Here is an 11,114-nt window from a genome sequence, read left to right on the forward strand (position 1 = left end):
GGACAGGGGCAGGGGACTTCCATTCCCATCTGTGAAGTTTTTTTGAGCTCAGATACAGTGGATCAGTCAATTCTCTGTTAATTCAGCACTTAAAGTCCCAGTCCGCAGTTCTTAAAGGGGCCTTTTCTTACTATATGAAAAAACTTTACATTCTACTCCAATGTAGCATTATTTCTCTAGAGCCAGAAAACAACTTGAATGTTAATTTAGTATTTAACTAACTATTGGTGTTCACAGAGTTGAGCATGCATTTCCACTTCTCTGTTGCTAACTTCTCAGAGTTACAAAATGATTGCTGACAGTGGTTCAGAGGCTGCGCCGCATATTGTTGAGAACAAGATGGTGCTTGTTCCCTGACTTTTTCTACCCTGGATAGGTTTCTGATAGGACAGTCTCCGTGAATGACACTTCTGTGCTCTTCCACAATGATAGTATTTCCTGATACCAAAACATCTCCTGCCTTGTCTTTCCTCCCTCAACTAACTTAACACCTTCCAAAACAGGACAGTTATTTAGGATGGTTATTTGATTAGTACACATACTGTGTATTTAGATAAAATATAGCCTTGTGCTGTTGGGGCTGTATCTCTTATGAAAAGAAAAATATGTGTATTGTAGCTAATAGTAAGCATTCAGTTATCACGGAGGGTCAGGGCTCTCTGTGTTCATCAGGAAATGGGATCTGATCCCGTGTTGACAATAGGTGATGGCACACATAAAATTTCAGTAAGGTGAAATAATGTCATAGTTTACAGTTGTATTTTCCTTGAGCAAGGCTGTTTTGGGTACAGCGCACCGTGACAGCAGCCTGTTTAGCAGCATGATGTAAAACTGCAGCTGCTGAGGAGGTGAAAGCGAGTGCTGCCTCTCTACCCCACCCTACGAGAAGCTCTAATCCCAGCAGTCCAGGAACCCCAGGGTTGAAGTATCTTCCAGATAGAGCGAAATAAAGCTCAGAGCGGGTGGTAGCTTTTAACCTCCTGACATGGAATAGAATAGACCAGACCAGACCAGACTATTTCAGTTGGAAGGGACCTACAACAATCACCTAGTCCAACTGCCTGACCAATTCAGAGCTGACCAAGTTAAAGCAAGTTTTTAAGGGCATTGTCCAGATGCCTCTTAAACACTGACAGGCTTGGGGCATCGACCACCTCTCTAGGAAGCCTGTTCCAGTGTTTGACCTCCTTCTCAGTAAAGAAATGCTTCCTAATGTCCAGTCTAAACCTCCCCTGGTGCAGCTTTGAACCATTCCCATGTGTCCTACCACTGGCTCCCAGGGAGAAGAGCTCAGCACCTCCTTCTCCACTTCCCCTCCTCAGGAAGCTCTACTGACCAATGTATGTCTTGGCTCAAATCTCTCTGTATCTGACGTAAATAGCCCCTCCATGGCCATGCCTTACAGCACAGTAATTCAAGGGTATTTCTGTCTGTTTGGATCCTTGTTCAGTGTCTCTTGCATACAGTTGACTGTATAGTCCATCAGGCCCTGTAGAAGAAGGAGGGCCCGTCCTCTGCTGAAATTAGTTTCAGCCTGCAAAGCAAAAGAGGTCACTGTAAATAAAGAGTCAGTTTATCTGTGATACCCGCTGCAGAACTGTCTATCAGGTCATGCTTTCTGGATAAGCAGCAACGTATCATGAGTAACTTAAGTCTGTCTGGACATGACTAAGCAAAAGTAGCGAAAGGATCTCTACCTGGTCCTTGTTTGCAGCGAGGGTTGGGCAGATGTGCAAGCTGCATACACAGGCTGCAGCAGGGGAGTGCACGTGAGGGGGCGTGTGATGGACCAGTGCAGCTCGCCTGCCACAGCTGGGACCTTCTGCATGCCCCAGACATGTGAAAATGCAGGACCCGGGTTCTGTGGCAACAGTGCTGACAGCTACCCATCCCAATTTTGACACATCAAAAGGCAATTCTAGGAAGACTCAGAGTTTCTCAACCCCAAGCCCCTGATCTGTCCCATTTTTTGACAAAATCCACCAAAAGGTGGAGGTGCAGTGACACACGGAAGGCTGTTGTGGGAACTGGTGCCGTTATCTTTAGTAGCAGAATTCCTGTCAAGTGGTGGAAGTTCCTGACAACAGCCTAGTATGGGATTGGGGCGGACACTCACCAGCATCAGGCCTAAGTATTAGCAGGGGGACACCTTTCAGAGGGATTTCAGTATTGGTGTCAACATTGCCAGTGTTTATACAGCTGAATGAGCAGAAACAAAGCTCGTCCCTGTTCCCTTCGAGATGCACTGACACCCCCGCAAAGTACGTCTTCAAAAAGCACTTTATGTCAATAGGGGAAGTTAAGTTTGAGCTGTGTTTATTTTGGGTAGGTTTTTAATTTAGTTTAATCAGGATTACTCATAAATTATCTATTAATTACTATGTGATGTTTAGCAAGATCCTCTCAGCCATGTAGTCTGTTTAGCTTCGCGGTGAATGCTAGCCATCTTAATTGTAGGATACTTTGTCAACATTTAATCAGTGGTACTTAGTAATGTGGCATTGATGTGTTGGTAGCTGTCCCAGTACTATCAATCATGTGTGAGCAGCAGAGGCGGCTGTGACACCATTGCTCTCTGTCACATTATCAAGCCCTTGGGTTTTCTGGTTAGGGATGATGCTCACTTTGCTCTAAGTGGGCACTCTATCTCTCCAGTTCAACCCAATTTTTGTCATTGTCGACTTGAATACACATCCTTGCAGCCTTCCAAGCCTTAATCCCATAACTGCAGAATAAAGGTTGCTGGTTTCTGAAGGCAAAACTGATTGCTCATTCACTGCTCCAAAGGCCTGCTCTTCCTGATGTTACTCTCCCGATAAGTCATGAAAAACCTAGTATTATGGACTGCAGCATGAGATATAATAGAAAATTCAGTGTGTTGAGACAAAATAAATATAATGACCTTCCTTTTTTTATTTCTAGTAACTAGATGCATTGTTTAACATGCTGCAGAGTAAAAGCCTGTGTTTAATGGTTGTATCACAAAAATTCTTTGTCTCATTTCCTTACAGTCTTTATGGCAGACACATGCAGGCGAATCCTGAACCTCCAAAGAAGAACAATGACAAGTCAAAGAAGATCAGCCGTAAGCCTCTGGCAGCCAAGAACAAATAAGTCCCTGGCTTCTGCCTCTGTTTTTATATCTTTTACATTGCTTTTGCATGTGCCTATAATATTCCTACGCATCTCCTGTTACTCATAAGAAAGCAGACACTAGAGGTAAAAGCAATTTACTATGTATACTGCTTTAGAAGATACTGCTTAAGGAATACAAAATTACGTATTCTCCTAATTATGGTCCCATTTATGTAGCCATTTAATATATCACTGTCAAACACATTTTAGCTTTTCTATTTATATGTATATTAATGTCCTCTCTTCACATGTATCACGTCCTATCAATATCAGGGGTTTTGCACCTATATTATATGATATTAAATTTCATATACTATTCCAAGTGATTTTAATAAAGGTCTTTATTTGTATTGTGTTTCAATTTCTTCAGTAGGACTTCTGAATAGCAAATTCCTTGAGGAACGTATGTGTCCAGTTTCCTGCAATGTGTTAATTTCTTGTGTAGGAACGTGATAGCATTTTATCTGATACAAGTTAGTTAAAATGGAAAGCATTCTGCTGAGGGAGTGAAAAATTTGAATCAGTTTCTGTTTCTTTTTTACATTGCTATGTCCTGCTTTTTTTGCCTTGAAGGTTATTTTGAAATCATGGAGTAGGGGAAGAGAGAGAGGAAAGAAAAAAAAATTGTCTTTGTAAAGAGATGCCAATTGCCAGCCTCAATTTGGGAAAAGAGAACTTTGTCATTTGAAGAAAATGGTATTTCTGCCAATTTTTTAAGGTTGGGTTTTGGGGGTTTTTTTTAGGCAGAAAACCCAAATAATGTATCTAATCTCTACTGAAAGTGCTTGTATTGAAGAGCTGTTCCAAATGGCTTTTGAAAATGCCACAGCTTCTATATTCATCTGTACAAAGCCAGCACCACAACCAAGCTCAGAAGCCGCAAATTGTTTAACATCTCAAATAGCTTCAGGTCTTACCAGTGGGGAAGAAAAACCTAAAATCTACAGACAGTGATTTCCAAACAATTTTAGTCTTAGCAGAGCAAAAGCCAACCAGGAAACTCAAGGAGCAAGAACAGCTATTCATACCTAGATCGCTCGTGTCAGACCTTCCTGGCCTTGATTTCCGATTTCATGAATTTCATACCGGAGCAACCCATTGCCGAGTTTCGGCTGCCATAGGGACAGCAAGCCAGGAAACATGCCCAGACTGCCGAAACAGGCCTGTTGTGCTCAGTGAGAGAATAAAAGGTTTTAAATGTCTCATGCTAGAAATGATACAAAAGCCATTTTGTATCTGAAGACTGTTACCAGCACCGGCCTCTTGATCGCATTTAGGATTACCCCAGCATTTAAGTAATACATGGTTGCCTTAGTCTGAGAATAAATGTATTGACATATATTTTGCAACAGATTTTTTGAATTGGCAAGCAGGGATAGGAAGTTGGCATCAAGCTTTAGACACATTTTAAGTGGTCTTTGGTACTTCAGAAGAATAAGGCAGTCTTGGTAGGCAGATGGAAAACAGTAAAAATGGTAGACTTGTCAGGAACAGTCAATTCTATCTGTTGCAAGCTCTGCAGAGGATTTTTCAGACCTCTTAAGTGATCTGTCTAGGGGCACAGATCCAACTGAAACAGGCCCGTGGAGGCACTAGGTTGGGTGCGTGTTAAGAATTCACAGCAAAAACTGGCCCCCGGCTGGAATGCACACAATTAAATCTAGTGTAGGCATTAAAACGTGAGGGTACCTAATGACAATAATAATCATCCTACAAAAAGCCCTGAAGAAATGTCAGTGAAATGTCAGAAGATCCCCAAACTACTATTGCAAATTCCTTTTGGAACAAAATAAATAGCAAGGGCACATCTATCGGGAAGGGGTGAAGAGGCTCCAGATCCTTCCCCCAGTATTGTTCCCTGTCACTGAATGCTACCCCAGCCCTCGGGGGTAGCGGTGCCAACAGGGCTGAGCCGCTGCTCTCCTGGCAGGTGCCTGGAGCCATGGCTAGACCCCGCTTTCAGGCTTATAGACATTTTACGTAGGCTCACTGCCAGCTAAACTGGATTCGCTGCTCTTCAGAAATCTCCCTGGGTACACCTGGACATGGTTTTCTGTGAGCGGGGTGGCAATACGGCTCTCCTTTGATTTGAACAGAAATCCAGCCAGAGCTAAAGGCATCCGGGTGGTGTCTGAGACTGCGTCCATCACCTGCTCTGTGTCTTGGGGTTTAGAAAGAGAGAAGTTGCTACGGGGCTACAAGAGTTTCAAAGCATGGAGTAGTCTTTGATGTAAAAATAAAAGCTTGTTGGGGAAGGCCTGATAATGTTATTGGTGGGAAGCTACAGCACCACTTTAAAATAAGCTGCTGATTTTCAAGCATTAGTCAGACTTCCATTAACTGCTGTTGCAAATTTTGAAAGTGTTGAAAGACTCGTTGCAAGCTCTCCTCTGCGGGGTTTCAAAGTATTGATTGGAGCATTCCTGGGTGTTCACAGCAAAAAAAATCCACCCAACCTTCCCACTTCTTCTCCCATGAAGGAGGAAGAAACACAGTTTTGACAAGCAAAAGCAAGAATGAAAGGTCTGGGGAAGAATAAGTGAAAGGCGTAAAGATGAGAAGGATAAAAGAAATCCTAAAGGGAGAAGTATTATACTGAAGATGGTGGCAGATGGGGAAAAAAGAAGTTTCTTGAAAAGAAAGATGAAAAATTAAGATAATGATCTGAGAATAAGACGAAAAACTGAAATGTATAAAGCTTTACAAACAGAAAACAAAATGGGGGGAAAAGGAGTGCTCTTCAGAGACTCGGGGCAGAATAAAAGACATGGTGAAGAAAAGCAAACCATCTGGGATGTAACATGCTAATGTTTTAGTGTTTTTAAAAAGGTACCAGCTTCTTATAGCAAACACCACAACAGTTTTAATGTGAGTTTGGTGATTTTGTGTATCTGTTCTCTAGAGTCATTGCTTTTTTAATATTTAAAAACAGCTTGTTTCATTTTACTGGGTCACATTTATTTCCCCACTGTACTTCAAGGAAAGGAATTGCTGTGTCCTACTGCAATGAACCAATTAATGAGCATCGCAGCTCATGATGGTCCCCATGGTCATTTCTCCAGAGGATCCATCAAACTGAGGCCCTTTCCCGTGAGCCCTTGGGTGCTGTCCCGAGGTGAGCAATTGTGTTGTGCCAGCTGGAGCATGGAGCTCTGTAGAGGGAACTCTTTGCTCCACTGATCAATATTGTGTCACTGGCCTGGTTGACAATGAGGTCCCTGATCTCAGGGTGCCTTGAAGAGGACTTTTTTGCCATCCACTCATTCACGGTCACTCGTTCAGGTTGTCTCTTTGGGCCAACCTCTCATACAGCCAACAGCATGCCATTTCAAGGGGAGAAAATTATTCCTGTGAGAAGAAAATTTGCTTTTTAAAGCTTTACAGCACCTGGGAGCTCTTTGAAAACAATGATGCAGGTAATTCTCAGTTTTGATTTTGCATACGGTGAACTTGAAAGACTTTGGCGATTTTTTTGCGTACAATGCACCTTGACAAAGAAAACTTTTTAACATTACTGTAAGACCAATATGCTGTGCCTGTGCAAAGAGTAGCCTGGGGAATTAATGCTCCTTGCTAAAGATAGGGCAAAATGAAGCCAGAAATCTCACATGTGCAGGCACCATCCATGGTTTTCTTGTACTTACAGTGTCAGTTAAGCCTGTATTGCCTCCTGCAGTCCTCCTGATGGACAGAGAAGAGTTAAAAAAAAAAAACACAACCAAAAAATCTCAGCTGTGAGAGCTTGGGTATTGCTGTTATTCTCTTTCTTATTTAAAAAAGATGTGGGCAACAACACTGTGATTCTAAAGTTTCACCTTTTTATGATGTTAGTCTGGAAATATGTTTCCCATGGAGTCACTGGTATTCAAGCATCTTTATTTTGGTTTTAGCCAGGTCTTTCCTATTAAGGAAATGGCACTGTAGCATCTGTTCATCAATTAGCTGCCAGCCTTACAGCTGGCAAATCACACCAGCAGCATGGGCATTTCTTCTGAAATGGCAACTTGTTCGGAGGTACGATCCGAGCCACCGCAGCCTTCGCGTCTCCCCCCTCTGGCACCACGTATCGTCCCCATCCTCCTCCTCCGCAGTCTCCCCACCACGCTGCAGTGCACAGGGCCGGGTGCTGGACTCCTGGAGGAGACGGAGAGAGGGAGAAACCCTCTCCCTGCTCTGCCAGACCCCCTGCTCCCTCACAGGGAGCAGAGTGAGGTCAGGAGGCATTTCCAGCCCTGGCAATGCTTGGGTGCTCCACACTGGCTCGTGGCTTGGTGCTGGTATGAAAGCTGGGAGGGCGAGTCTGTGCCATCCCCATGCGTGCTGAGCAGCAGGAGCTCCAGAGACGGGTAATATTTCCAGTTTGGAGCGGGTGGTAACTGTTAATATCCTCATGACAACCAGGAGGAGTGAGATTGTCATCGGTTATATTAGTTGTTAATTTTGTAAATATTAACAATTTCTAGGATTATGGCACAGGATGTGAGCTGTCAGCTTGCTTTATTTTCCTCCTACTCCTTCTTGCAATGACACATCTTTTATGCTCCCGGATTCGTGCCATGTGTTTGTTGCCTTGCACTGACACCAGGGCTGGCAGATGTTCTGGGATGAAACCATGATAACCTCCGAAAAGTTAGATTTTCTTCCCCTCCTGGGTACTTTTTTTCCTCTGATCCAAGGAGAAGTAATTTCCCTGTAAAGCACAGTGATTTATAAATATCTGGGGTTGGTTTCCGTCCAGCACCGCTGCCGAAGCCGCTGCCTTTGGCACGGCTGAGCTCCCGCCTCCCCTTCCAGCTCACCTGTGAGTGCCGCACGCAGGCACTGCCGCTCCCCGTCCCCTTTGGAGCAGGAACTGAATTACAGCTCTACCAGGAACCATTGCCCTGTTGTGAAAAAGCCCTTAAAATTGACATTTTTACAGTGTATCTCAAAAGCAAAATTTTAACTGTATTTTTAGATCAAGGAGCACGGTAATCGCGCGAGTGCCAGCTGCGGTAGTCACCCCTGCAGGTTGATGGACATGTTCGGAGCCAGCTTTAGCGACGAGGTGTGATCGGGGGCAAAGCACTGGGAAAGGCAGCTTTGCCAGGGCACTCGCTCCTCACCTCGGCTCCCTTGTTGCTGGCAAGAGCCTCTCTGCCCCCTCCTGTGCCACCGGCAGCCCTGAGCTCACAGTTGGTGCCCAGCCGAGCGGTGATGACCCCCAGGCTGAGCGTAGCTTCACGATTTTCCTGACGTCCCGGTTATTCAGGATAATGTTTCACATGGTCTGGTGCTGGGGCAGCCGCCAGTGCGAGAAGGCGTGGGGAGCGTGGCCATGGCGGTGGCCGGCCAGGGTGCTAGCAGGGGGACGAGCCTGGCGCTGAGCTGCACCCTCCAGCCTGGAGTCATTCATGCCTGCGGACGGCGACGTGCAAGCACTGGACAAAATACCCCCACTGTTTCAATAACCATTTAAATGGGGTGCCCTTTGCAAGGGCTGGCGTCCTACAGGCCCTCGGGGGAAGGCATGCCCTCCGCCTGAGCCTGGTGGTGCTGTGCTTCTCGCGGTTTTGCTAATCTTTGCTTTGCTGGCGTGGAAATGGCAGGCTGGTGGCAGCGGTTTTCCCGGCAGCACAGAGCTATCGCCAGGCAGAGCCGGAGCAGCGGGGACGCCTCCCGCCCCGGCCGTCGCCCCCGTCATCCTCAACGTGCCAACCCCGCGCCCGCTGGAGCCACCCCGAGCTCGGTCAGCATCGCTCGCCGGGACCAAAGTGCCGGGGCAAAAGCCGCTCTTCGGAACCGCCCGTGGGGCTGGGCATGGCAGCGCCTGGCCCAGGAGCAGCCAGAGGGGAGCAGAGCCAAAAGGCTCCTCTGAGGCTCGGCCCCGCAACCCGGGGCACCGCTGGAGGACGGGCAGTGCCACGGAGGCCGTGATGTGTGCTGGGCTCAGGCTCTCGGTGGGAGAGGGGATTTTAGCTTAATACTGGGTATTGTTTTCCCTCCAGCTGTGTGGTTTAGGATGTAACGAACGTCACAGGAGTGACGTGGAGAACTGGCGATCTTGCCAGCTGCCCCCTCAGGGGGGTTAGCTTTAGCAACCGAACTGCTGGTGGCCTGATTTGAGCACCCTCAGCCGCCTCATATTTGTTCTCGTATCGATCCAGATACTTTCTTTTAGGTAGCTACTCAAACGCGCCTGGCACACATGATTCCCCAAGATCACTCAGAAATGAGCATCTGTGTTTGTTTGGAGCAGAAGAGAGCGCTGATTCAGAGGAATGAGGTGCACGAGTACTTATTGGGATATGATTTTAGCAGTTACCATCCAGACCATACAAAGTGACTTCCCTGTCTTTATTTCTTCTCAGCTTAGGCTACTCAAAGACCTCTGCTGTGCCGGTGATACCCAGAGATGCATTAAACACCCTGTGGATCAGGAAGTCAATACCAGTCCATTCTGAGGGCAAACATATAAATCAAAACTTTGATTTAAATTCAAGCACCTTGCAGATAATGTGTAGGCTTGGAGCTTAATTGTCAGAAGCTCTCAGCTGCTTGTGCAAATAGGAGGAATGACCAGCAGCATCTAGAAATGCAGTTTTCAGCCTTTGCCAGCAGTGGGTGCAATAATACAATTAGAACAGCAAGGAAGGAGAACACCAGACCTGAACAAAAATTGAGGCCCGAAATCCTTTTTAATTCATCGCGTTGCTGGTACAAAAACGTGCCGAGACAGTTCACAGCGAGCACGACCGTCACCCCCAGGCTTGGCAGGGTGTCCCCAGGGAGGCTGCTGGTATTTCCTTTCCCCTCACTTTGCTTTTACATCAACTCCTCCAATTAAGACACCAAGTAATTCGGAGGCAGCCATGCGACACCAAGTGCCGTAGCAAGGGCTAAAAATAGCCCCTAAGCCTCGGGAAAAACAGCTCCCGGGCTCCGCGCTGAGCAGAGCCCCGTTGCGGTGTGTGCGAAGAGGATCGCAGCCCTGGGTTGCCCCATTTGGGGGGCAGCCAGACCCCCAGCGGCCAGCCTGGCCGTCCCCCCGCCCCAGGGAAGGATTTGGGAGCGCGGGGAAGGCTGCGAGGGCAGGCCCTGGCAGCGATGCTCCGCTGCACCTTCCTCTGGGAGACCCCCCCAGCTGCTGCCTGGCCGGGGGTGTTGAGGCAGAGCAGGGGGGTGCGCCAGGCCCCCGGGACGCACAGGGCTTTGCACTGGGGGCCTGGAACCAACTTCTTCATACCCAAGGCAAGCACTGACCTAAAAGCAGGTCCATGAGCTGGGCCCAGGTTTCGGACCTGCGGCTGATGGCTTCACAGACAGAGAAACATGGAGTAAAGCTTAACAACCATTCCTTTTTTCAGCAAGAAAACAGTAACACCCACCCCACCCCGCCCAAGAAATAAAGATTGACAAATAATCTCTCCAAAGCCCTTGAAAGGAAGGAGCGGGGGGAAAAACCCATGGGTTTGGGAGGAAAATGGAATTTCTTTTGAGTAAATAAGAAATGAAGGAAGGCCAGGCCACCTGGCATGGCTTCACAGCTAGACCCACGCTCCTGCGAGGTACAGGCGGTTATAAATATAAAATAGCGCATCCAGTTCTGCATAGAAGTTTTCTGTTCTTGTAAACCAAATGAAATTAATCATTACATTTATCTACAGGCTGTTCTATAAAATCAATAAGCTCTAGCACAGCATAGCAATCAAAATATGACAAGGCACTTAAACTTTGCCAACTCAATCCAATTAATGATATCTTCGTTAGAAAACAGTCATTTTTATAGAGTCAGTTGACTCTTAAAGGACAATAATATAAGCTTGATATAAGCCTATGGATTTTTACTTTATGATTTCCTGTTGAAAGCAAACAGAGATCACTCGCTTTGTAGAACTGTGAAAATATGTGTGTATTTAACATACCAATATTATTTATAAGCAGCAGCTAATATTTAAGTGCCTCTTGTACGCCTTGATAAAAGTGGTTCATGAATTCAG

The 11,114-nt window shown here is 46.3% G+C and overlaps 1 protein-coding gene across 1 annotated transcript in view; it reads left to right on the forward strand.

The window, feature by feature from the left end:
* RSU1 (Ras suppressor protein 1) overlaps positions 1–3,485 on the forward strand; it is a 112,276-nt gene extending 108,791 nt beyond the window's left edge. Inside the window, exon 9 of the mRNA XM_075048341.1 lies at positions 3,012–3,485. Within this exon, the coding sequence (XP_074904442.1) occupies positions 3,012–3,114 (103 nt within the window). The 3' untranslated portion in view covers positions 3,115–3,485. The remainder of the gene's footprint in view (positions 1–3,011) is intronic.
* The last annotated feature ends 7,629 nt before the right edge of the window (positions 3,486–11,114 follow it).

Source organism: Buteo buteo, chromosome 2 (genome assembly GCF_964188355.1).
Source record: "Buteo buteo chromosome 2, bButBut1.hap1.1, whole genome shotgun sequence".
Taxonomy (NCBI): Eukaryota; Metazoa; Chordata; class Aves; order Accipitriformes; family Accipitridae; genus Buteo; species Buteo buteo.